The sequence below is a fragment of the Bubalus kerabau genome, chromosome 12, assembly GCF_029407905.1.
Source record: "Bubalus kerabau isolate K-KA32 ecotype Philippines breed swamp buffalo chromosome 12, PCC_UOA_SB_1v2, whole genome shotgun sequence".
Classification (NCBI taxonomy): domain Eukaryota; kingdom Metazoa; phylum Chordata; class Mammalia; order Artiodactyla; family Bovidae; genus Bubalus; species Bubalus kerabau.
Window position 1 is genome coordinate 12,667,148 of NC_073635.1, and position 27,977 is coordinate 12,695,124.

The 27,977-nt window shown below is 39.2% G+C and overlaps 1 protein-coding gene across 3 annotated transcripts in view; it reads right to left on the minus strand.

Annotated features, from left to right (window-relative positions):
• Window positions 1-27,977, minus strand: part of VWA8 (von Willebrand factor A domain containing 8) — a 375,174-nt gene that overhangs the window by 224,668 nt on the left and 122,529 nt on the right. For all 3 annotated transcript variants that reach the window (XM_055541970.1, XM_055541972.1, XM_055541971.1), the window contains exons 18-20: window positions 26,201-26,307; window positions 21,702-21,808; window positions 16,354-16,425 (exon numbers count right to left, since the gene is read on the minus strand). In XM_055541970.1, the coding sequence (XP_055397945.1) occupies window positions 16,354-16,425; window positions 21,702-21,808; window positions 26,201-26,307 (286 nt within the window). The remainder of the gene's footprint in view (window positions 1-16,353; window positions 16,426-21,701; window positions 21,809-26,200; window positions 26,308-27,977) is intronic.

Consider the following 27,977-nt stretch of genomic DNA (forward strand, 5'->3'; position numbering starts at 1 on the left):
CACGTGCTCTCTGAAGCATCTTAACTTTTGGCCTTCCCTCCAGTTCCTCCTAATTCTTCAATAACTTTCATAGAGTTGGCTCCATTTGTATAAAACTTAAAGATTTTTTTCATAGGGTCCTAATTTTCCTTAGAAACACTAATTGTATGAATGTCATCAACAAATACCAATTGCAGTCAAACATAACAACTAAAAAGCTAGTTATTTCAGTAGCATTAGGAGAAATAAATTGCTTTCTTAAAATAACCATAAAGTTTTCATCAAATGTTGAAACTTTTAATTCTTTGTCTAAAATGCCTGAAAATATACTTATTATACAAGCAGTAGGGAGACTCAGACAATCAATCCTCCTTAATCTGTCTCAGGTAGAGGTTTCTACCACCATCTTCATTCATTTGAATAAAGACGGCCTAGATAAGCTGATCTCCAAACACGATCTTATTCTAATAGTTTTTAATCCAATAACACAGTGAGAGGTCCCTGCTTTAGGAATCACTGGAAATTTCTTCTCTTCCAAATTCTCTCAGTGAACATACATTATTTATGTATCCAGAAAAAAAGAACTAAAGTGCACAGTAAACAGTTCTGAACATTTGCATAAACAGGTTCCCTGTAACAGATCCAGAAACAGCGCCCGAAAGTCAGGCAGAACAACACAGCTTTCGATTGCACTACTAGTTTGCATGGCTTTAAAACACACTGATAAAGCTTCCCGGCAAATCAAAAGCTCCTTTTCAAACAGGAATAATAAAATCCACATCCCTGAAATTTCCCTTTGAAATCATGTGCTGCTGTAAATGGCAAAGTTAGACTCTTTGGTAGTTTGGTCACTTGGTATAACCAAAGCAGCCAAAATAAATACTGTGGGGGGAAAGAAATCAACGTGCTTACAAGAGCGATATACAGATTCAGAACGAAGGCAAGAAAAACACTCCTAAGAAACACTGGATGGATAAACTGAAGATCAAAGAGAACACGCGGGCTTCCCTGGTGCTCAGTGGTAAAGAACCTGCCTGCCAATGCAGAAGACACTGGTTCAATCCCTCGGTTGGGAAGAGCCCCTGGAGGAGGAAATGGCAGCTCACTCCAGTATTCTTGCCTGGGAAATCCCATGGGCAGAGGAGCCTGGCGGGCTACAGTCCATGGTGTCATTAAGGAGTTGGACACGTCTTAGTGACTGAACAGCAACAATTTGTGCAGCATGGCAAAGAATTTCCATATTGTACTTTAGGCAACTCCATAGCAAGAGGTTTGAGAAGGGACACAAAATAATATGATATCAAATAAAGATCGCATTATGCTTGATGAAAGCAAATATTGTATAGCCTTGGGACTCCTAAGCCATTGTAGCTATGAGAAGCACGGCACACTTTATTATCAAATTCCCTGCTGCCACTAGCAGCTGGGGACACAGGCGGGGAAGTCTGGACAAACTGTTCCATCCATCTACAGACATTAGACAATTATTCTGGCATAGCAACACGGTGTGTTTCTGATGCTACACAGCAACAATCTGCCACTGCACAGTTCAGACGATTAATTAACAAAATCCACACATTCTTTAATTTTGGCAATAAAATATTCACAGTATCTCAATATTAAATAATTCAACAAACATTTACTAAGCCCATACCAGAAAAAAACTAAATCTGTTCATTATAAGCCTCTAATTAACAGATGGTATGAGATACAAAGGATTATATAGAATTACGTAGTAACAATGTGTATAGAGTCCTCCTTAGTCAGTATTAAATATATGCTTACTGATTTTCACAGTGTATAAAAGATTTCAAAATTAAATGCTATGAAAATTCAGGGGAAAAAAACAATTTTTTTAATTGTTGGGAAGTAATTCAGACAGAAATTTCTAGTCTGGAAGAAATGAATATGGTTTCATTGCATTATGTAAATTAATTAAGAAGTGAAATTGGGCTGATGAAATTTACTTTAGAAAATACTTCCTCACTGTAAGTTCATCGATATTGGTATAATTTTGATACAATGTTTATATTCATGAAAGTGGGTCAATATCTCTCAGGATAAAGAGAATAGGAGAACATATCTTTCAACTTTCAAAGGGACTCAGGAGGTACATCAACTGAAGTGTCCACTCTTGTTTGCCTGCTGATGGAAACAAACCAACTGCAAAGTGACACTGGGGAGAACTGAGGAAAACCGAATGTAGGGTATCAGTGTATATTAAGGGGTATTATTAATTTGTTAGGTGTAATGATCAGATTGTGGTGATGTAAGAGATAAAAACTAAGATAGTATAAGAAAAATCCATTATGTAAAAGTATGGTCTTTTAAAAGACAACATACAGATAATATGTTCAACACAGATTAAAACAAGATGAACAAAATTCTGGTAATTGTTGAAACAAAGTTATGGGGACAAAGGTGTTCATTATATACTCTACTTTTTATAGAATATATTTTATAATTTCATAATAGAAAAATTCAAAATGCCCTGAACTCTGTATGTAAAGCATAGCTCCTGGCTTATTATAAGCACTGAATATAAGTTAGCTATTACATAATATTGTTGTTGCTATTGCTGCTGTATTACTAGTATAAGAATTAGTGTGCGTGGGTGCTAAGTCGCTTCAGTCGTGTTCAACTCTTTGCAACCCTATGGACCGTAGCTCACCAGGCTCCTCTAACCATGGGATTTTCCAGGCAAGTATACTGGAGTGGACTGCCATTTCCTACTCCAGGGGATCCTCCGGACCCAGGGATCAAACCCACATCTCTTATGTCTTCTGCATTGGCGGGTATGTTCTTCATCATGAGGGCCACCTGGAAAATCATGGTATGGTGGAAAAAAAGCATGAACTTGGAAGATGTGAGTCCTAACTCAGCCATTAATTAGCTATGTGATCTTGAGCAGATATTGAAACTTTTTGAGCTTCAGTCTATTTGTCAAGTATGGAAAATAAAAATATTTATCTCAAAGGGTTTCCATAGAACTACATGAAATGATTTTTTAAAGTATATTGGAAATTGTAAAACATACAATTATTACCATTTTTAATCCTTGCTCATAAGAAACTTATAATTCAATTATAGGTGAAATTTAAAAATCAAAACAACTTTAAGAGAAGAATGAATTAAACACTGATAAAATACTATAAATGTTCCAAGGAAAACAAGATTATTTCTATTTGGGGGAGACTAAGACAAGCTTCACAGGGGAAAAAAAATCTGAGCTCTTGTAAACTACAGGATTTTCACAGGGAAAGATGAGAGGAAGAAGTTCATATGAAGCAAACAATATGTAAAATGGCTGGGAGAATAGAAAGGCATCATGTACTTGTGTGTGTGCTAAGCGGCTTCAGTCGTGTCTGGCTCTGAAACCCTATGCACTGTAGCCTGCCAGGCTCCTCTGGCCATGGGATTCACCAGGCAAGAATACTGGCGTGGGTCGCCACGCCCTCCTCCAGGGGATCTTCCTGACTGAGGGATCAAACCCACGTCTCTTATGTCTCCTGCACTGGCAGGCGGGTTCTTTACCACTAGCACCACCTGGGAAGCCCACTGTGTACTCAGGAAGGGTAAGAAACTCTGACTTGGAAGAACTAGAACTACAAAAGAGGTTTGGAGACAGGTCATAGGTTTTTTTGAGCATTTCTCTTTGAAAGAGATTTTATCGGATAGGCAAGGGGAGCCATTTCAGCTTTCAGGAGGAAAATAAAATTAAGAGATGCTAAGATAAATCACTGCAGATGGTGACTGCAGCCATGAAATTAAAAGACGCTTACTCCTTGGAATAAAAGTTATGACCAACCTAGATAGCATACTGAAAAGCAGAGATATTACTTTGCCAACAAAGGTCCATCTAGTCAAGGCTATGGTTTTTCCTGTGGTCATGTATGGATGTGAGAGTTGGACTGTGAAGAAAGCTGAGCACCGAAGAATTGATGCTTTTGAACTGTGGTGTTGGAGAAGACTCTTGAGAGTCTTGGACTGCAAGGAGATCCAACCAGTCCATTCTGAAGGAGATCAGCCCTGGGATTTCTTTGGAAGGAATGATGCTAAAGCTGAAACTCCAGTACTTTGGCCACCTCGTGCGAAGAGTTGACTCATTGGAAAAGACTCTGATGCTGGGAGGGATTGGGGGCAGGAGGAGAAGGGGACGACAGAGGATGAGATGGCTGGATGGCATCACTGACTCGATGGACGTGAGTCTGAGTGAACTCCGGGAGTTGGTGATGGACAGGGAGGCCTGGCGTGCTGCGATTCATGGGGTTGCAAAGAGTCGGACACGACTGAGCAACTGAACTGAATTGAACTGAAGATTGATCTCAGTGTTGATAGATTAGAAAGTGCCATGGAATTGTAAAAAGTACCTACAGAATCAGTACTCTAGAAACATGAAACACATGAAAGTCAGAGACTGAGAAGGCATCTCCTATGAAAATCAGCCAGAGCTCACTTTTTGTTTGATAAGGAAAATATATTAGAATTTTGGTAAAGGTAAAAAATATAGACTCTGGAATACAAGCAGAGCCTAAGTATAAAAATTTCACCAGAGTGCTATTATTTGGTAAAATCATACAGAAGGCCCACTTTAAGTGAAAAACAAAAAAGGAAAAAAAAAAAGTTGACAAATCTAGCACATTATTGGACTATATTCACCTAGAAGCAATTGTGAATTATTAACTGTCTCATTAAATACAAATTAAATTCTGATGACTTGCTTTGCAATTTAACATCACAAATGAGAAAACATTACTATATGCAGATGATTAAACTTCCACTTCTTAAAACAAATACTATATATGTTTAAAACAATTCTTATATAATGGGGGTACCTATGCATTCTAGAACACTACATTACTAAACTATTTCTTCCTTCAAATATCTGATAAAATGCAACTGCTTCTCCAAATCCAAGTGTCCTTATTTAGAAACAGAAGGTTATTTATTTTGACCACGCCGTGTGACATGGGGATCTTAGCTCCCCAAGCAGAGATCGACCTCGTGGCCTCTACAGTGGAAGCACAGTCTTAACCACTGGACCACCAGAGAAGTCCCCAGAAGTTTATTCTTAAGGAGTTTTTAAACAACAAAAAAAATTATGCACCTATCAGCTGAATCTATAACCCAAAAAATTGACCAGGAATACTTGGTATTTCAAATATAATAAAGCTCTACAAACCAAAAGAAAGTAACATACAGGGAGGAAGAAAGCGTATTCTTTTTTTTCTCACTGTTTTAATTTATTAATTGAAGGATAATTGCTTTACAGAATGTTGTTGTTTTCTGCCAAACCTCAACATGAATCACCCATAGGTATACATACATCCCCTCCCTTTTGAGCCTCCCTCCCATCGCCCTTCCCATTCCACCTCTCTAGGTGGATACAGAGCCCCTGTTTGAGTTTCCTGAGCCATACAGCAAATTCCTGTTGGCTATCTATTTTACATATGGTAATGCAAGTTTCCACGTTACTCTTTTCGATACATCTCACCCTCTCCTCTCCTCTCCCCATGCCCATAAGTCTGTTTTCTATGTAGAAAGCTTATTCCTGAAGAGAGCTGTGATGATAAAAGCATCACTGGCTTGAAAGTAAGCAGCCATTTCTCTTTTTTACTGTCAGGAAAGCTGAAATAAATAGAAAGTCATGTTACGATTTTTTTCAAAAACCCAGCATGAAACTAACTGCATGAAAGGTACATGTAATGTTATAATTACAGTAAGTAGAAAATAATGCATATAGTGCATGCTAACAAAGTCCTACAATATGCAGCATTGTATACTAAGGGACCATGAAACATGTAATTTCAGGGTATCCTATCCCTTTTGGCTGACAGCAGCAATTCTGCTTCTTTTACTGGAAAGCTGATGGACTGTTCCAAAAAAAAAATCCCACACAGAAAAATGAAAAGATAAAATCAATTTTATTTCACCAAAAGAAGATGGGGCCTACTTTATGTTGCTATAAGTGATGTTTATAGACTTGTTTTCAGCTTCCCAACAGTTACGAAAACTCATCTAATGTCATAGATTCTTAGAAAAGATAGTAATACATGGAAAGAAAAGATGGGATTTGGCTTAATAAAGATGATAAACATTGATACCTCAAAATCAACATTTATTCCCTTTAATTTCCTCACAATAAAAGTTGCTACAAGTAAGAGTGATCTTTCAAAGCAACATTAAATTGACAACTTCAACTACTGAAAAGTTTCTTTCATGAACTTCAGCCAGTCTCTAATTTGCAAAACAGAAGGCTGGGTAGACCATAACTATGTTTAGACAGCTTGTATGAATAGCATTCATTACATTTTATTGTATTTGTATATCAACCCACTGCTGGCTTCTCTGTCAATATTTAATGCCCAAAGCTTCAATTCTAATTAACTTTTTTTGCTTTTTGAGTAGTCATCACGTAATGTTTCACTCCAGTTCAATTCCTGGGTTGGGAAAATCTCCTGGAGAAGGGATAGGCTACCCACTTCAGTATTCTTGGGCTTCCCTGGTGGCTCAGACAGTACGAAATCTGCCTGCAATGCAAGAGACCTGGGTTCGATCCTTGGGTTGGGAAGATCCTCTGGAGAAGGGCATGGCAACCCACTCTAGTATTCTTGCTTAGAGAATCTCCATGGACAGAGGAGCCTGGTGGGCTACAGTCCATGGGGTCACAAAGAGTCGACACGACTGAGCGACTAAGCACAGCACAGCATGTAATGTTTCAGAAAGAGTAAAAAAGGAGCCTGATCAACTACTAAAAATGGTTTACTTAGTTTCAAACTAAATCATGTGATTAAAACAGGCATTTTCCCAGATGGCTGTCACTTTGCCTTTGAGTGCAAACACCAGTGACACCATCCCATGAGAGCTGAGTGTCAGTCATTCTTAACCTACCAGTTGTAGCTCTCCTTACCTGTCTTTTCCTTTTTTCATTGTTTTGATTCACAAGGTCGGTAAAGGCTGCAGGTGAGAAGGTGCGTAAAATATTAAGAGTGGTCCAGAAGTACCACTAATAAATAAAGCAGGGCATTTGAAAAGGTACTGACGAAGCACCTGAGTTACTACGGCTGCAGAAGTACACATTTCTGAACAAGGAACCTCCCAGACGATCAGGACTCTGAAGAAAGCACCGGGAAAGAGAACACAGAACTCCACACTGGTTTTTAGAAAAGGGCACCTCTGTGGAGTACCTGCTCTACATTTGCCAACAAATACTATGGGTGGCTTTCTTCTCTCCCATACACACCAAATGGAAGTAATTAAGAGTCTTAATAGTAATGAACCTGGTGGGCATTATGCTAAGCAAAATAAGACAAAGACAAACACTGCATGGTATCATTTATATGTGCAACCTTTTTTTTAATTAATTAATTTATTTTAATTGGAGGCTAATTACTTTATAATATTGTGGTGGTTTTTGCCATACATTGACATGAATCAGCAATGGGTGTACATGTGTCCCACCATCCTGAACCCCACTCCAACCTCCCTCCCCACCCCACCCCTCTGGGTTGTCCCAGAGCACCAGCTTTGGGTGCCCTGCTTCATGCATTAAATTTGCATTGGTCATCTATCTTACATATGCTAAGATACATGTTTCAATGCTATTCTCTCATATCGTCCCACCTTCACCTTCTCCCACAAAGTCCAAAAGTCTGTTCTTTACATCTGTGCCTCTTTTGCTGTCTTGCATATAGAGTGGTTGTTACCATCTTTCTAAATTCCATATATATGCGTTATTATACTGTATTGGTGTTTCTCTTTCTGGCTTACTTCACTCTGTATAATAGGCTCCAGTTTCATCCACCTTATTAGAACTGACTCAAATGTGTTCTTTTCTATAGCTGAGTGATATTCCATTGGGTATATGTACCACAACTTCCTTATCCATTCATCTGCTGATGGACATCTAGGTTGCTTCCATGTCCTGGCTATTATAAACAGTGCTGCAATGAACATTGGGGTACACGTGTCTCTTTCAATTCTGGTTTCCTTGGTGTGTATGCTGGGGATTGCTGGGTTTTATGGAAATTTTAGTTCCAGTTTTTTAAGGAATCTCCACACTGTTCTCCATAGTGGCTGTACTAGTTTGCATTTCCACCAACAGTGTAAGAGGGTTCCCTTTTCTCCACACCCTCTCCAGCATTTATTGTTTGTAAACTTTTTGACGGCAGCCATCCTGACTGGCCTGAGATGGTACCCCATTGTGGTTTGATTTGCCTTTCTCTGATAATGAGTGATGTTGAGCATCTTTTCATGTGTTTGTTAGCCATCTGTATGTCTTCTTTGGAGAAATGTCTGTTTGGTTCTTTGGCCCATTTTTTGATTGGGTCATTTATTTTTCTGGTATTGAGCTGCAGGAGTTGCTTGTGTATTTTTGAGATTAATTCTGTGTCACTTGCTTCATTTGCTATTATTTTCTCCCATTCTGAAGGCTGTCTTTTCACCTTGCTTATAGTTTCCTTCGTCGTGCAAAAGCTTTTAAGTTTAATTAAGCCCCATTTGTTTATTTTTGTTTTTATTTCCAGTATTCTGGGAGGTGGGTCATAGAGGATCTTGCTGTGATTTATGTCAGAGAGTGTTCTGCCTATGTTTTCCTCTAAGAGTTTTATACTTTCTGGTCTTATATTTAGATCTTTAATCCATTTTGAGTTTATTTTTGTGTATGGCATTAGAAACTGTTCTAGTTTCATTCTTTTACAGGTGACTGACCAGTTTTCCCAGAACCACTTGTTAAAGAGATTGTCTTTTCTCCATTGTATATTTTTGCCTGCTTTGTCAAAGATAAGGCATCCATAGGTGCAAAAGATTGCATTCAAATAGAGTAGAAAAGTGATTGCCAGGGTCTGGGCAGTGGAGGAAATAGGGAAAGGTTGGTAAAAGAGTACAGACTTTCACATAGAAGATGAATAGATTCTGAGGATCTAATGGTGCAACATGGTAACTACAGTTAGAAACACCGTGCTGTATAATTGAAATTTGCTAAGACAGTAAAACTTATACATTCTCAGCAAATAAATATATAAATAAAAAGGTAAATATGTGACATAATGAATATAGTATATAACTCAGTAGGAGAAATTTTTTCACAATGTGTCTGTAAGAAACATGTATATTACCATATGTAAAACAGATGACCTGTGCAAGTTCGATGCATAAAGCAGGGCTCTCAAAGCCCATGCTCTGGGACAACCCAGAGGGATGGGGTGGGAAGGAAGGTGGGAGGGGAGTTCAGGATGGGGGGACACATGAGCACCTGTGGCTGATTCATGTCGATGTATGTATGGCAAAAACCACCACAATATTGTAAAGTAATTATCCTCCAATTAAAATAAATTAATCAAATTAAAAAAAAAGATGTTACGGGAAAACCCAAACAAAGTTTTTGGCAAACCCAATATATCAAATCATCATGCTGTATACATTAAATATAAATTTTCTTGTCAGTTATACTTCAATAAAGGAAAAGATAAAAGTCTAACCATAGAATCTTCCCCATATCTTAACACAGACGCTACTTTTTGAAAACAAGTTTGAAAGTTACTGAAGTGGACTAAAATATTCAGAAAAGTTCCACCGAGGGTTTCGCCAGCTGCCATGGAAAGTCCAGTTTCCCTTGCTGACCTGGCGAGTGTGCACATGTGCAGGGCTGCACCTCATGTAACCAGCTAAACACTGAGTAGTACTCAATCATTATTCAAAAAAATCAAATGATTAGCGTCTCACTATTCGGCCCTAGTGATAATGCTGCCAGGCTCTGACCTGATCCCATCAGTGTGTAATCATACCCGGCTGTACGGGCCACGACAGCATTTTCTCTCCTAAGTACTTTCTCTTACTCCCTAGATTCTATCTTATTCATCATTTCTTTCATCAAACAGGTGCAAGTTTACCGAATAAGAAGTTTAGTCAGTTCGTTTTAGAATCTCCTGAAAGTAATCCAAGAAAGCCTAAATTTAACTTCAAATTACTTCTAAATCATTTTGCCTACTCAGCAGAAATGTATTCTATGCAGTCCTCTAAAGTATATTTGTTAAATGTCTATTATGCACAAGACATCAGGGAGGACACACACAAAAAACTAAGACTCTTCTTAAGGGGCTCTCTCTTTTCAGGAGAGAGATGACAGGTGGACGCATAAGTCCAACAGTAGTCAAAAGAAATCTAAATGGCCTGCTGTAACAATTCAGAGAATGGACCCAAACCTTCAGCCTGAAGTGTTCAGGAGGATTTTATTAAAGAAGTATATTACAGAATATTACAGCCAGAGGGACCTTAGAAAACACCCATTGCAGTCCTATCATTTTACAGATAAGAAAAAGAAAAAAAACGAAAAAAGACAAAGCCCTTTAAGGAGAGATAGCAATGAACCCAATAGTACATACAGAGACAAGCAGTCTGCGCAGGAAGGCAGACCTCTGGATTCCCAGCTTTCTGCTTTTCCATGTTCCCACACTGCCCTCTTACACAGGGAGGATTTGAATAGGCAAACATGGGGGAAAGAAGAGAGCAGGCTGGTGAAGATCAAACACTAAAATATAACACTGATAAGGTGTTTGGGCTTCCTGGTGGCTCAGTGGTAAAGAATCCGTCTGCCAATGCAGGAGATTAAGAGACACGGGTTCAATCCCTGGGTTGGGATCTCTTGGAGTAGAAAATGGCAAACCACTCCAGTATTCTAGCCTGGAAAATCCCGAGGACAGAGGAGCTTAACAGGCTACAGTCCACGGGGTCTCAAAGAGTCGGACACGACTGAGCAACTAACAATAAGGTGTTTGGAAAACAGTGTGTTAAAATCTGAGGGCATGATTTTCAAGGGAGAAATGAGACACAAGATGGCAAGTGGAGTGAGATTAGACAATGGAAGACATCAAATGACAGCCTGAAAGACTTCGTTTTTCACTAGATGGCTTCATGGACACAGGTAGCAGAATTTACTTATAAAATCCAACTAGAGTTCCTGCAACATTGGTATCATTATATGACACTGATCACCTTAGAGGTTTATAATGAGAGGATAAAGAACCCTTCTGACATGAGAAAGGACAATTAAGTATAGCAAATTTCTAATGAATGCAATCTCTGTTTTTCAGTATTTCTCTTTCTCCAAAGTGGAGGGTGACACCCTACCAGTAAAAGAAGGGGAGACACTGTGACCTGCTGACAACAGCGCTAATTGAGAGAGGTTGGTGTGATACCCCACCTCCTGCTTGGCACCTCCGGGGGGTTTCAGCAGCGTCTTCCCAGAGGTTCCTTTGCCAACTCTCGGCAAGCCTGAAACTCGGTAGGATCTCCATCCTCACTGGATGCCGGGTTCACCCATGCATGTGTAGAGAGGGAGCTGCTCTTCCCTCTACCCAACGCCGAGCCCTTTGTGCCTTATTCTTTACCTTGGGACTAGAAATAGGTGGCACGGTGGTAAAGAATCTGCCTGTCAATTCAGGAGATCCAAGAGATGTGAGTTCGATCCTGGGTTGTGAAGATCCCCTGGAGTAGGAAATGGCAACCCACTCCAGTATTCTGGCCTGGAAAATTCCATGGACAGAGGAGCCTGCCAGGCTACAGTCCATGGGGTCACAAACAGTCAGACATGACTGCATACATTCACACACACACAGGAACAGACTAGAGGCAACACACAGGATCTCACACCAACATTCGCATAGCTCTCTAGAGTGATTTCAAAGTACTTTCATAGTCTCTGATTCACTGATCATAAAGAAGCAGCAATCCTTGGCTCCAACTCTGCCTTCACCCTATACGTGCTGTGTTGTGCTTAGTCACTTAGTTGTGTCCAACTCTTTGCGACCCCATGGCCTGTAGCCTGCCAGGCTCCTCTGTCCATGGGGATTCTCAAGGCAAGAATACTGGAGTGGGTTGCCATGCCCTCCTCCAGGGGATCTTCCCAACCCAGGGATCGAACCCAGGTCTCCCATATTGAAGGCAGGTTCTTTACCATCTGAGCCACCAGGGAAGCCCCCTATAGCTCTCCCCAGTCCCCCAGAGAGTAGAATGCTCTCTCTGTCTCTCTGGTTACTGGTTAGCTCTAACTTCAACCTTTCAACTTAGACAACTCTTATGAAGCCCTATCTCTATTATCCAACTTAATTATAAACCCTGCCTTTACCAGGAAACTCTTGCTGTATTCTACCCACTAAATCTCAGGACATCAGTATCAGCTGGGATACATCAAAGCTTTTGAACATCGCAGCTTGATCTCTAGGGACCTTCCTTTTGAAAGCCTGCTCCTTAGCAAAAAAATTATTCCTCAACCGCCAGCTCTGTGTATGCTTGGTCTGCAGCTGTTGAGATGCCAGCAGATTGTGTCTAAGGCAATTCAGGTAACCACAGAAGATCAGAAAAGAGAGCACTGCCAGAGTTTAACAACTTTTGTGAGGTACACTGGGCTATCAAGTCATCATTTTGCAAAGTGAGAGGAGAGTCATGATTGTTCAGAGCCGGATGAGAACTTGACCTCCTGGGCCTCAGTATCAAATACTGAATGTCGGACTATTAACTGATCCTCATCCTTCCATGCTGGTACATAGACTCATCAGGAAAAAATTATTTTTCACTAAATAAAAGTTGGTAGGACTTTATAAATAGTGAACGAGGAGACTGTGAATATTTTATTGCTCATTGTTTAATTCTTGCTTGGAAAAAAAAAAAAAGAAATGGAGTATTAAAGCCTTTTTTAAAAACACAGTGACCCACAGATTTCATTGTAACTGAGCACCTACCATGAGCCAGGCACAGTGAGAAGTGCTTTCCATTATCTCATGTGATCCTTACATTAGCCCAATAGAGTGCATATGATTTGTATTCCTAGGTTAGATATCAGGAAACTGAGCCTGAGTAACATTAGCAATGTGCCCAAAGTCACAGCCATCTGTAAAAGAGTTGCGATTGGACCTCTAGCCAGCTAACTGCCAAGTCTGTGAACTCAACCAGTAAACTGCCCAACTGGCCCATTTTTATTGAAAAAAAAAAAAAAAAAAAAACGCTCAATTGGCCCATTTTTATTTTTTTTTAAATCAAGTTTGAGGCACTAATAAAGAATATGTATTGTTTTTATAAGTTACAAGACAGAAAAAAGACCAAACTTCTTTTGAAAGCTTGTTATCCTTAATTTTAAACTAATTTTAAAAACCAAAGGTGCTGTTCACTCTGAGTCTGGTAATTCCATTGAAAATTAACAGAAACCTCTAGATATTAGAATAAGTGCCATCCATCCCTCCAGAGACACGTATTCAGTATCTACTACTTGGCAGCAAGCACTGTACCAGGAACAAAGGACACAGATGCGCGAGAAGCACGGTCCCTGCCCTTGAGGAGCATACAGACAAGCTGGGAGGACAGTCATTCTACATGTGGACACAGTGACACATGACGAGTGTGATGATGGGGAGATGGGAGGAAGTTATGCAGAAGCAGGGGAAGCCTAACTCACTGGGACAAGAGGACACCTCCGGAGTTAGAGAAGCGGGGTGTGGGAAGGGGATGGCGAGTGCTCCAGGCAGAGAGAAGAACATGCTTCGAGGACCGGAGTGGAGCTGAGGACTGAAGGAAGTTCAGAGTGGCTCATTGAGGTTAGTGGTTCAGTCACGTCAGACTCTCTGCAACCCCATGGACTATAGCCCACCAGGCTCCTCTGTCCATGGGATTTCTCAGACAAGAATACTGGAGTGGGTTACCATTTCCTCCTCCAGGGGATCTTCCTGACCCTGAGATCGAACCCAGGTCTCCTGCATTGGCAGGCGGATTCTTTAGCCCTGAGCCACCTGGGAAGCCCTCAATGTGGCTCAAGCTAACGCCAAATGCAAGAAAGGAGGGAGCCAAACCTTAGGACTGGGTAGGTGGGCAGGGGCTGCTCCTGAAGGACCCTTGAAGCCATACTAAAGACTACACCTTCATGGGAAATAGATGGGGAAACAGTGGAAACAGTGTCAGACTTTATTTTTCTGGGCTCCAAAATCACTACAGATGGTGACTGCAGCCATGAAATTAAAAGACGCTTACTCCTTGGAGGGAAAGTTATGACCAACCTAGATAGCATATTCAAAAGCAGAGACATTACTTTGCCAACAAAGGTTCGTCTAGTCAAGGCTATGGTTTTTCCTGTGGTAAAGTGTGGATGTGAGAGTTGGACTGTGAAGAAGGCTGAGCGCCGAAGAATTGATGCTTTTGGACTGTGGTGTTGCAGAAGACTCCCGAGAGTCCTTTGGACTGCAAGGAGATCCAACCAGTCCATTCTGAAGGAGATCAGCCCTGGTATTTCTTTGGAAGGAATGATGGTAAAGCTGAAACTCCAGTACTTTGGCCACCTCATGTGAAGAGTTGACTCATTGGAAAAGACCCTGATGCTGGGAGGGATTGGGGGCAGGAGGAGAAGGGGATGACAGAGGATGAGATGGCTGGATGGCATCACTGACTCGATGGACGTGAGTCTGAGTGAACTCCGGGAGTTTGTGATGGACAGGGAGGCCTGGCGTGCTGCAATTCATGGTGTCGCAGAGTCGGACACGACTGAGCGACTGATCTGATCTGATCTGAAGGGCAATGGGGAACCAACTTGAGCAAAAAAATGCTCAGATTTTAGTTTCACAAGTATCCATCTGGCTGCAGAGTGGAAAGTGGATCACAGTGAGTGTAAGCTTGAGTCTAAGAACCTTGTATTAGGAAACCACTTCTGTAAGCCAAGTGATAGGTGGTGGTGAGCTGGGCTGGGTGACAGGTATCAGAAAGAAGATATTTATAAGGCAGAATGGATAGGAATTGATGGAAGATTGAATGGGGCGGGTGGGAGGCAGTGATTTAAGCCCTGAGGTAATTCTAAAGTTTAGAAGGTAGAAGACCCTATTGTTTAATTTCAACTAGTCATTTAGTTAGGGGGAAAAAAATCGTTTTTGAAAACTTACTCCCTCAAGCAGAAGAAACATACGGCTTTTAAACCATATTATTTTTTTTTTTTTTTAATTTTATTTTATTTTTAAACTTTACATAACTGTATTAGATTTGCCAAATATCAAAATGAATCCGCCACAGGTATACATGTGTTCCCCATCCTGAACCCTCCTCCCTCCTCCCTCCCCATTCCATCCCTCTGGGTCGTCCCAGTGCACCAGCCCCAATCATCCAGTATCGTGCATCGAACCTGGACTGGCAACTCATTTCATACATGATATTTACATGTTTCAATGCCATTCTCCCAAATCTTCCCACCCTCTCCCTCTCCCACAGAGTCCATAAGACTGTTCTATACATCAGTGTCTCTTTTGCTGTCTCGTACACAGAGTTATTGTTACCATCTTTCTAAATTCCATATATATGCGTTAGTATACTGTATTGGTGTTTTTCTTTCTGGCTTACTTCACTCTGTATAATAGGCTCCAGTTTCATCCACCTCATTAGAACTGATTCAAATGTATTCTTTTTAATGGCTGAATAATACTCCATTGTGTATATGTACCACAGCTTTCTTATCCATTCATCTGCTGATGGACATCTAGGTTGCTTCCATGTCCTGGCTATTATAAACAGTGCTGCGATGAACATTGGGGTACTCGTGTCTCTTTCCCTTCTGGTTTTCTCAGTGTGTATGCCCAGCAGTGGGATTGCTGGATCATAAGGCATGTCTATTTCCAGTTTTTTAAGGAATCTCCACACTGTTCTCCATAGTGGCTGCACTAGTTTGCATTCCCACCAACAGTGTAAGAGGGTTCCCTTTTCTCCACACCCTCTCCAGCATTTATTACTTGTAGACTTTTGGATTGCAGCCATTCTGACTGGTGTGAAATGGTACCTCATAGTGGTTTTGATTTGCATTTCTCTGATAATGAGTGATGTTGAGCATCTTTTCATGTGTTTGTTAGCCATCTGTATGTCTTCTTTGGAGAAATGTCTATTTAGTTCTTTGGCCCATTTTTTGATTGGGTCATTTATTTTTCTGGAGTTGAGCTGTAGGAGTTGCTTGTATATTCTCGAGATTAGTTGTTTGTCAGTTGCTTCATTTGCTATTATCTTCTCCCATTCTGAAGGCTGTCTTTTCACCTTGCTAATAGTTTCCTTTGATGTGCAAAAGCTTTTAAGGTTAATTAGGTCCCATTTGTTTATTTTTGCTTTTATTTCCAATATTCTGGGAGGTGGGTCATAGAGGATCCTGCTGTGATGTATGTCAGAGAGTGTTTTGCCTATGTTCTCCTCTAGGAGTTTTATAGTTTCTGGTCTTACGTTTAGATCTTTAATCCATTTTGAGTTTATTTTTGTGTATGGTGTTAGAAAGTGTTCTAGTTTCATTCTTTTACAAGTTAAACCATATTATTATTAGTACCTGGTTTCATTAGTATTCATTAGTACCTGGTTTCAGCCATAACTCACCTGGTTTCCAACCAATAATAGGTGTTCTCCAAGAAGAAAGTCTTTGAGCATATCTTCCATCACTATCATGTGCTAGAGGAAAAACAACTAGAGGTTAATTGTGCTTTGCATAATCAATGCGAAATAAGAAAGTTGACAGCTATAAAGATATCTTCATGGAAAGAAAAACATTTATTAGAATAGACAGTTCTCAATTTGATTACACTAAAAAATTAAAATGCATGCTGCGGTCAAAAATAAGTTATATAACCAATTGGGTCACTCATATTGAAGACCTGAAATGGTCTACCTCAGCAAGACTCAACCACTGACTGATACATATTTCAAAGAGTTTTTATAATGTGACTCAAATATTTTTCAGCTATTGTACTATGGAGAGTTGGCTTATAATTTAATGTGATATTTAACTTAATACTTACTAATGTAAATATATAAAGGTTTTCTAAAACAATTGGAGATTTCATGGAAAATCTTACATTGACTTCTTAACTATGACTTTCAACGCATATGTGTAGGTTTAGAATTAAAAATGTCAGCAACTATACTCCAAAAAATTATATATTTTTAAAATTTTTTCATATTTTTAAGTTCAAAACATGACACAATATAATAAGAATAAGATTAAAGTTGTTCACAGTAGTCACAGAGGAAATTACATTGCTCTTTTGTATCTTGAAAAATAGGACAATCATAAGTAGGTCAAAAAGGCTCATCCAGGATTAAAGGGAGAACTACAGACTGGAACGATTCATATCTGTATTTCCTCTTGGTTTTCTGTATCAAAACAATAAAGGCCTCAAAGTACTAAAGTTATTGAAGTTCTCTGTTTGTGAAAAAGGCAACTTAACCTTTTGCATCTTATATATGCTGTAGATATTGTTCTCGTTTGCCAGTCTTTTTTTTAAACTTGATGTGTGATTTTTTTTCCCACATCTAAAATATTTTCCTTTTACTTCTCATGTTAAGTAATACCAATATTTTCTTGCAGAGTTTCTAGAAAAACTAAAAAAGTTTTCTCCCTCCTTCAAGAACAGATGAGTTTTCCTTAATGTTTATCTTGGTAATTTTTAAAAAATGCTTTCAGATAAACCATGGAACTGGAGTTTTAATGGGGCTTGAAGTAGGGTGAGCTATTTTGTTCATTCTGGAGTACTTTATAGAATAAAATGAGATGCTATTAATAATTATGCTGGGACAACAAGTATAAACAGGGACTATTTTGAGTAAACGAGGGTACACAGTTACCGAAGTTTAAAGGGAGACTTACAACATTTGGCTTCTAATTTGAGTTCTAGTGATAATTTGGTCTGCAGAACTCTTCTAACTAAGATGAACAATCAGTGCTGATTTCCAGAAAACATTAAGTTCTTCCAGAAATACCTGGCCTAATCTCCATGAAAAATAGATAGAAAAGTTGGAACAAACACCTAGCTAGCAGGTAAAAAAACAATGTGAATAGTGAATAATAATCCAAACTATAGTTGTTGTCTTTACTTTTTCTCATGTCTTCCTACTTTTTGCCCTGATTACATCTAACTAGAATTATTCAAGTCAACAAATGTTAGCTAAGGCTAAGGTCATGCCTACGTAATTCTCTTAATCTCTCGGCCCCCTCGGTACCACAGACAATTTCTTCAAGATCTCCTCTCCTGATTCCCTTCTACCTCTCTAACGGTTTTTCTCCATGGTGTTTTGGGTTGTATCTTCTTCTTTTTGCAGCAATTCCTCCTTAAATACCGATTTTCTTCCTTTTTCTGTTCTCTTTCACTCCCTCGTTACCTGCTTTCCTGGGAACCATGGGATTGGGCAGACCAGGTTAAGCCTTCTTGTATGTGGGCACCCATCTGAAGGGGGAAGGAGGGCAACGTGCAGCTCAGTGCTGGAAGACTCACTGCTGACCCTACTCTCCCTAAATCCACTCATCCATTCCATGACTTCAACCACTAACTTTACACTGATCTTCAACAGCAAGACCTTTCTTCTTGACTCCAGCCCCACATTTCTGAGCAAATATTGAATTATACTTGGCTGTTTCCCGGTCTCCTAGAACTTAATACACCCAAAACGTGGCTCATTCCTTTCTCCACAGCTTCATGCTTTAGCCTGTATTTCTAATCCCAATTAATAGCATCATTTTCTACAACCTGACCCAATCATCACCATCTTCCTGCCCAACTCAGTTGGCTCTTAGCAAAAGCTAAATCTAAGCTATCCAGCCACCTCAAATCTACTGTATCTATTCTTTTTTTTCCCCATTCCCATGGCTTTCATCCACGTTTTTCCTTCTCCTCTCTGGCCTAGATTCCTACCCACCAATGTGGCATCTCAGACTTCAGTGTCTCCTTGAGTCAGTATGTGCTCCACGGTACTGCCAGTCATTTCTCGGTTCACAATATGTCAGTTTTTCTCTTCCCCAAAACTCTGTGAATAACTAATACCTTCGGAACAAGGATCACTCCTTATCTTTTTGATTTAGTCTCAAGCGCATCCCCTGCCACTCTCCTACTGTGTTTCAATCACAGGCACAGTGGAGAATCATTTCCTCTTTACTCTTCTGTGGACTTTCCCAGCAGACCACGTGCTCCGTGAGGGAGGCTCTCTGACTTTCATCCAACAGAAAGCCCCATCGGCTCTCCCTGCCTCCTGTGTGGCTCTGGTGTGTCCTCTCCACTCTGTCCCCGCTGTCTCTGTCTTCGTTCAGACCCTCCCTAAGTCCACCTGGACCACTGCCACTGCCTCCTAACTAGTCCCTCTCTGTCTTTGTTTCAACTCACAGGTAATAATACAGAATGAATGCAAAGTGGGCAAAAGTAGAAATGTTCCTCGAAGCTTTCAACAGCTTTCTCACTTCTTCTGAATAGTTTCCCAGTTCCTTCATTAGCAAGGCCCATATAATATGACCTTTAACTCATCAGCCTCATGTCTTGTCATTCTTCCATTTTAAACCTCACCTCTGGCCATGACAATTAATTAGCTGTAGCTTCCTAAACGAGCTCCACTCTTATGTAGCCACGTCTCTGCAGATGCTAGTGTCTCTGCCTGAGTCTTTCAACTTCACGTAGTGAACTCACTTTCCAGGATCACTCCAATCTGGGACCATCACCTCATCAATGCTACCATAGTAACCTGTATGTACTTCAATCACACTGTACAGTAACCATGTACACTTGCTTGCTTTTCCCCTTGCGAGATTCAGGCAACTTGAGCCCTGGAACTGTGGATGTATGTACTTTAATCTCTGTGTTCTGATATTGGTCAAAAGGTTTGTTTGGGTTTAAAAACCTGAACCAACTTTTGACCATTCCAATAATATCCTAGAATAAGCATAGATACAAGGCAGACATTAAAAAAAAAATTTTTTTTTCAGCTCTGAAGTTCATTAGGTTTAAGAGGCTACTAATCACTCCTCCAGTTTCTCCTCTTTACTACTGCAAGTAAAATATTCCTTAAAGAGAGATATAATAAAAATATACTCCTAATTAAGAACATTCAAAATCTTTTTCTCTCTTTCATTAATTCACTCAACACATATTTACTCAATAGTCACTATATGCCAGGCACTATGCTATGTGCTACAGATACAAAATTAAAACAACAACACAAGGTTTTATCTTAGTAGTGTGGAAAACGTGTTTTAAAAATCAATTACAACACAGAGTGGCAAGGAGACCACAGGCACAGAACAAGATGGTAAAGAAGCACCTGAATATTCAAGAGGCACGGAAGACACTGCTTCATAGGTGAAGTGCGGCAGAAAGGACAATAGTAACACACGCAACAAAACTGAATTTAATCAGGTCACCGTTCCGAGAACTGGCACAGCTAGCACTTTTCATTAATGGTTAATTCATAATGCTTTGTGAAGAGAGGGTACGTTTGGAGACAGGCTACAGAAATCCCTCAGGGCCACTGCGTAAAGTTCACAGCAGCCCTGCGGTCCTCCACGTCTGGGTCACGAACACCATGGCAACAGATGCCGTGTCCAAGGGCACGATGGCCCTCCCTGCTACTGAATTTCCTCCATTCGTACACGCTGGGAAGTCTTTTCAATCTTTGCTGCCATGGAGTTTTTCAAATTGTCACTTATGACAAAGTTTCCTGATTCTTTTTAATTCATTCCTTTCTACTACATGAACAGAGTGTGGTAGCACAAATGCTTGAAAATATTTTCCTTACAAGCATGTTTTGGTCTTTGACAGACAAGATTCTTTATTCCTTTGTGCCTTATAAGTAACCTTATTTTCTGTTCTTTTGTTCCCTGCTTGTATAAGAGCATTAATTCTTTGGAAGAAAAATAAAACTGACGTTAGTTAATGGCCCATAGAATGAAAAAAAAAGAAAAAGCAAATCCAGGCTATGCCTTTCGCTATGTCATGGGTAATTATAATTTGGACAGACTTCAAAAATATTTAATCAAGACTTTAATGGAGAAAGAAGAATTTGCCTAGATACCTTTTATTGTTAATATAATGTAGGGATATAAATTAGGACAACAATCAGAATTGGGGAATGGCAGATAAAAATACTTTAATTCTCTAATTCCTTAATATAGAGAAAATGGCAAGAAGTACTTCAAACATAATTTGTAAACGTGGGATTATAATATATATGCAAATTGGTGGCCAAATATTAGAGAAATATTTAAGTATGTTTTATATTATAAAATAAATATATGACCACATGACAGAAAATCTGGAAAAGAAAAAATCCTTTTATATTATGAATAATTTTCTCTGGAAAAATTTCTTATTAAAGTAAACATCTATAATACAGCTTTCTGGGCACACACTTATTTCTGTGTCTTAGTGGAAGCACCATATACAAGTGGAAATTTGTCTACTCTGGTCCACTGAAAAAAGATTTTAAAAAGTAAAGAATAGAAAAATACTAGGCATTTTCAGAAAAGGGAAAGAAACGTGAGGAAAAGAATACATAGGATACATCCTTTCAATTACTTGAAATGATTTAACTAACAAAAATGCAGGAGAATGAATACAAGTGCTTTTTGTTTTTAATTTAATAATATATTCATTTTACTTAAAGTGTAGTTATGTGCGCACATAAAATTTATTACTTTAATCATTGCAGCAACTCTTTCCATTCTCAAGTAACTTTGGAAAGAATTCATAACTTTACAATGCACTAATAAAAGATGTTTCAACACCTCATTCCGCAACATCTGAATGAAACTTCAGTTCAGTTCGGTTCAGTACAGTCACTCAGTCGTGTCGGACTCTTTGCGACTTAGCAGATTACAAACATAGACATCAGTTATACTTGAATTGGAGTTAATTACCACAGTGTAAGAGGCGATTTAATTACCCATGATTGCAAAATCCTGATCTTACCTGGATGTTGTCATAGAACAAAACATCAGGCACTTTCATTTTCTCGTGGGCATTATAGATTGGTGCACTAACCGTGCCAATCCTCAGAGATCCAGAAGAAACTTCACCTAAACATTTCACATAGGACAGAGAATTACTCATAGGCCTGTCCTCAGAGAAGCCAAGTCCAGCCTGAACAGGATACAATATAGCATCTTTAACATTTTGTAGGCTCATCAAGGAATTTTAATCTAACATCTAAAAAAAATAAGCTTGAAGGTAGTAATAAAACATTATAGCTTTGCAAAAAAATCTTAAAAGCTCTATAAAAAAGGATGAAGATGTTGCAAAATATCAAAAATTTTATTTAAAACAACATATGGAGCAAGCAACATATTGATAAGATTGAGAATGGAAAAACCCAGAACTCAGTCAAGGCACCTTTATGAACTGTTTGGTCAGAGACTCTAAAATACATACATCTGAAAATTCCGAAGTACCATGAACATAATCTTTTTTTTTTTTTTAGAACCCATAGAAGAATCCCCTAGAGCTCTAGTCAAAAATACAGAGGAACTGAGCCCAGACCTTTCAAACCACTGGTTTTAGGAAAGCCCAGGTCTGTACTTCCAATAAGCACCACAGGGGCTACAGTGGTTCCGTGATGATTACATTGTATTGTTCCCTATCTGCTTTAAATAGCTGGTCTAGAATAGAAAATGAGCTCCTTAAAGCCATGAAACGAAGCTATAAATTTCTTCAAGTCAGGGGACATATCTCACATGTGTAAGGAGAGACAGAGACTCACTGCATGTCACATTTGAAGGTCCATGATAATAACATAGCAGTTTCAGTTGTTGTGGTCATATTGACCAGAATAGAAGCTCTTATTTACTGAGGACCTTCCATGTGCCAGACCTCAGCTTCGGCTCATTGTTTTCTCACATGATTTCATGTAAATCTCTTAACAAGGAGACAAGAACTATAAGGAAGCTAAGAAGAACATGAATTAAATAATTTGCTTAAAATCACCCAGCTAGTATGGGTAGAGCTAAAAACAGAATTTAGTATAGGATGCTGTTCTTTCTGGGCTTCCCAGGTGGCTTAGCGGTAAAGAATCCATCTGCAAAGCAGGGAGACATGGGAACCCTGGGTCAGGAAAACCTCCTGGAGAAGGAAATGGCAACCCACTCCAGTGTTCTTGCCAGGGAGATCCCATGGACAGAAGCCTGGTGGGCTACAGTCCACAGGGTGGCGAAGAGTCAGACATGACTTAGCAACTAAATGACAATAACAACGATGTTCTTTCTGCAGTGTGATCTCCAAATAAATTTCATCCTGTAGATATACCTGAGCAAGCAGGTGGACAATTACAATGTCTTAGGCAACTGTCCCATATTTTCTCCCTTCTCTTTAAAATTGGCTAGTTTTGTGCTAGAGCACTTTGAAAAACAAGGAGAGAAACCAATATTTGCTTCTATGGAGTACCATGAACAATTTTGATGTTTAAATAATTACACTCCCAGCCTGTTGAATCACCACCGAGTGCTACACATTTGCCAAAACACAGTAGACCTCTCCCTCCAATAGCTCCTTGCCATTTCCTTTCATTCACAAGTTCTATTAGCAGAGAAAACCATGATCTGCCACACCAAGAATTTACTCTTTACTTACTACTTTCAGGTCTCTGAAAGAAAGAAAGTGAAGTTGCTCAGTCGTGTCTGACCCTTTGCGAACCCATGGACGGTAGCCTAACAGGCTCCTCCGTCCATGGGATTTTCCTGGCAAGAGTACTGGAGTGGGTTGCCATTTCCTTCTCCAGGAGATCTTCCTGACCCGGGGATCAAACCCAGGTCTCCCACATTGCAGGCAGACGCTTTACCGTCTGAGCCACCAGGAAGTCCATGAGGTCTCTGAAATAGACCCTATATAAAACTATAAAGGGAAAGACAAGGACTGTGGCAGTGAATTTACTACATACTTGTATGCTGAGATGACACGTTACTTCAGGTTCAAACAGCATTTGATACCATCTATGGTTTTTCCTGTGGTCATGTATGGATGTGAGAGTTGGACGGTGAAGAAGGCTGAGCGCCGAAGAATTGATGCTTTTGAACTGTGGTGTTGGAGAAGACTCTTGAGAGTCCCTTGGACTGCAAGGAGATCCAACCAGTCCATTCTGAAGGAGATCAGCCTGGGTGTTCTTTGGAAGGAATGATGAGAAAGCTGAAACTCCAGTACTTAGGAAAACCTCATGTGAAGAGTTGACTCACTGGAAAAGACCCTGATGCTGGGAGGGATTGGGGGCAGGAGGAGAAGGGGACGACAGAGGATGAGATGGCTGGATGGCATTACTGACTCGATGGATGTGAGTCTGAGTGAACTCCGGGAGTTGGTCATGGACAGGGAGGCCTGGTGTGCTGCGATTCATGGGGTCGCAAAGAGTCGGACACGACTGAGCGACTGATCTGATCTGATGGCTTAGTTTGCAATGGCACCCCACTCCAGTACTCTTGCCTGGAGAATCCCATGGGTGGAGGAGCCTGGTGGGCTGAAGTCCATGGGGTTGCTAAGAGTTGGATACGACTGAGCGACTTCACTTTCACTTTTCACTTTCATGCACTGGAGAAGGAAATGGCAGCCCACTCCAGTGTTCTTGCCTGGAGAATCCCAGGGATGGGGGAGCCTGGTGGGCTGCCGCCTATGGGGTCGCACAGAGTCAGACACAACTGAAGTGACTTAAGAGTAGCAGTAGCATGGCTTAGTTTATGAAAGATGCCTATTCAGTAGATTTAGGACTTTAAGAAAATTTAAATAACTCAGCTAATGTTTATCGCTAAAATTTCAAGCTAGAAAAGGGAAAGGCACTCAGAGAATGGTGATGATAGTACTTCCCTGGTAGAAAGATGACTAGCAGGCTTCTAAGAAATCTCTTGGGATGGCATTAATTTGGTAAATTTGTCAAGGTCCTCAGTCTGGTAGGCTCAAAATCTGATTTTATCCTTACAACAGAGGGCACACCCAACTCCCAGGAGAATGTTAAAGACATATATTTTTATCTATACATAAATTGATATATAAAGCCAGAACTGCAATATATTACATTGCAATGAAAATGGAAAATTTCATATAGACTACATGATATATGGTTTCTATATCAGCATTTTAATCAGAAGGAGACTTGCATGGAAAGCTAAATCCTTATCAGAAGGCTGTTTTGTGAACCTCATCCTCTGAACAGGAGGATAAATTACAGGAATTCTCTACAAGAAAGAAGATATTAAAGATGAATGGGACCAGATAAGTCAAAAGTCTCTTAGTTTCCTTATCTCCTTCCTACACAAGGCTTAGATGGGAACTGCCAGCACTGGCTTATTACTGAGACTAAACAATCTATCATTTGAATGATGCAATCTTTTTTCTTTTTTTTTTTGGATATGTTGACGGATTCAATCAAGTGCTGTTATGAATCTCCAAGTCCCAGAGTTATTCTGTCTCTGAGTTGTCTCTGCGTTTCTGTAGCCAGATCCATCAGTATATTGAGTTTATAGTTTTACTGTAAAAAAATCACCTTATCTCCTTAATATAAAGTTCTCATTCCAGTGTATCAACTATTAAAAACATCTACTGCAAAGAAAGTCACAATAAGTCCCTTTAAGAGAGTGATCACACATTGGATATTTTTATAAGACAGTTAATGACCCTTAAAAAACAGAACCTGTCTTTGTGCTCTAAATGAAGAACAGGGCACTTTTACAGAAAGATCTAAACCTCTCCTAAACTCAAATTTTACTTATGGCTATCCAAAATAAAAGTAGCACAAAAGACAATCAGGTAGAAATGAAAGGATTAAGAAGGCATGAAGTGATACTCAGAATATTATTTTAGTCTACATCAACCTAGGCAGTTTCCCAAACATGTCCTGTAGGACACTGGTGGTCCCCAAAATGTAAATGTGCAAAGAGAACAGAACGCTAGGTCCTATGGTGAAATACCCTTGAAATAAAAGGTAAAGCAAAGTTACATGTTTATTTACAGTAGGAATTCTCTGAGCTTTTAATATTCATGTCAATTGTGACCTCTTGGGGGAGGACCTACATCTGTTATGCACTGAAATAAAGGAAACATTTTTTTAAATAAAAGATTCTTCAACACAATACGTGAAACAAAATGGGTGGAGATCAAAAACATTTTTAACTGAAATAATAATAATAATAATTTATTACATTATTATTAATATAATAATATGTAGCTCAGATGGTAAAGAATCTGCCTGCAACACAGGATACCTCAGTTCTATTCCTGGGTTGGGAAGATAACCTAGAGAAGGCAACAGCAACCCTCTCCAGTATTCTTGCCTGGAGAATTCCATGGAGATTCCATGGAGCCTGGCAGGCTACAGTCCATGGGGATGTAAAGAGTTGGACACAACTCAGCAATTTTCATACACACACACACACGTAATAAATAATACAAATGTTTAATAATTCACTTAAAAGAGAAACGATTCAAATACTTACATTTGTAATCCTCCAATTCAGACTCTGGACTATTATCAGTGCTTATTTCTATTGCAGCATCTGCCAGATTTTTTTCTAATGCTGACCTTGCAAGGCTTGGTAAAAACCTGGTTGGGTGGGAAGGATGGATTGATAAAGTCAAAGCTTTCTATGATTCCAAAATATCTTCTGACACTTAGACAGACACATGACCAATTAAGGATGATCCGTCTTGATCTGTGAAAAAACAGCTTGAGAATACTTAAATCTTCTGTTTTCTGAACATAGTATAGTATCCCATTTCCCACAGCAATCTTTTACAACTTTTAATAGAGATTTATGCTTTTTTCCATTAAAGCATTATATGCCACTCATTAAATTTATTCTTAGGTTTGCAAAGCTTTCTATTATTATTTTGAATGGTATTATTTTTTTTTTAAATTTGACTTCTTTATTGATTTTTACTGGAATATATGGATAGGAATATCACTGACTTGGGTGTATAAGTAATATCACTATATTCCAACTGTTCTAAAATGTAGTTTACATGAAGCTTCTCTTGAATTTTTTTATGTAGCTAATCATATAACTTTTAGCTAGTCTAAAAGTACAAAAGGCAACATTCTTGTTTAGTTCCTAACTCCATAAAGCAATATATCCTAAGAATGTTTGCTATAAGATTTTAGGGCCTACCCTTTACCAGATTAAGAATGCCTCTTTGACTCATGGTTAGCTAAGCATATTGTTTGTTTACTTCTGCTTTGGTTTGTTTTCAAGTTTGGCTGCTGAGTTCTATCAAACCCTTTTTAATGATTTATTAAAATGAAAATTTTTCTCAGTAATATGTTAATATGTAATGTGTTAATAGGCTTTCCCTTGTGGCTCAGACAGTAAAGAGTCTGCCTGCAACGCAGGAGACCCGGGTTCAATCTCTGAGTTGGGAATATCTCCTGGAGAAGGAAATGGCAACTGACTCCAGTATTCTTGCCTGAAAATCCCATGGACGGAGAGGCTGGCAGGCTACAGTCCATGGGGTTGCAAAGAGTCAGACTTGACTGAGTGACTTCACTCTCACTCATTCATGCTAATATGGTAAATTTAAAAAAAGAATATTGAAATTTCTTCACATTCTTGAGGTAACTCCAGGTTGCTCATAATTTATTTATATGGATAAATTATATACAATATATATCTACACTTGGTTTGTTAGTATTTCATTTAGGATTTCTGTACACATTCCATGAATGCAATTTATAATTTTCCTTTCATATATTATTCTTGTCTGGTTTAGGTATCATGATTATACTAGACTCAAAGTGAACTGGTATGTTTTCACTGTCTACTCACTAGAATGGCCTCTAAAATGCTTTGTGTATGATTGTTTCATTCATTCCAAAGTATTACTTTCCCTTAGGCTTTGAAACTCTTTGTATTACTTAGCATTGACTATTTACTTCTATTAACTATAATATAGTTCTGACTAAGAAAACACTGGCTAGATAATAAATCTATCTTTCTGTATGTATTTTATTCAGCTCATGACCCTAAAAAATAGGCAATTGAAGCATTTTTTTCTAATTTTCATTTAGAAGTTGAATTGTCTACTTAAGAGAATCAACTTTATTATTTCTCATGATTATTAGTTATTCAAAGAATTACTCCAAAGCACTGGAAACGAGCCTCACTTTAGCCTCATTTCACCACAGAACAAACTGAAGTTGCAACACAAGGAACTTGCTTTTACTACAAGAAAACTGTCCACTAAGTTGAAAATGTAGAGGGCAGTTAAGAGATTTTC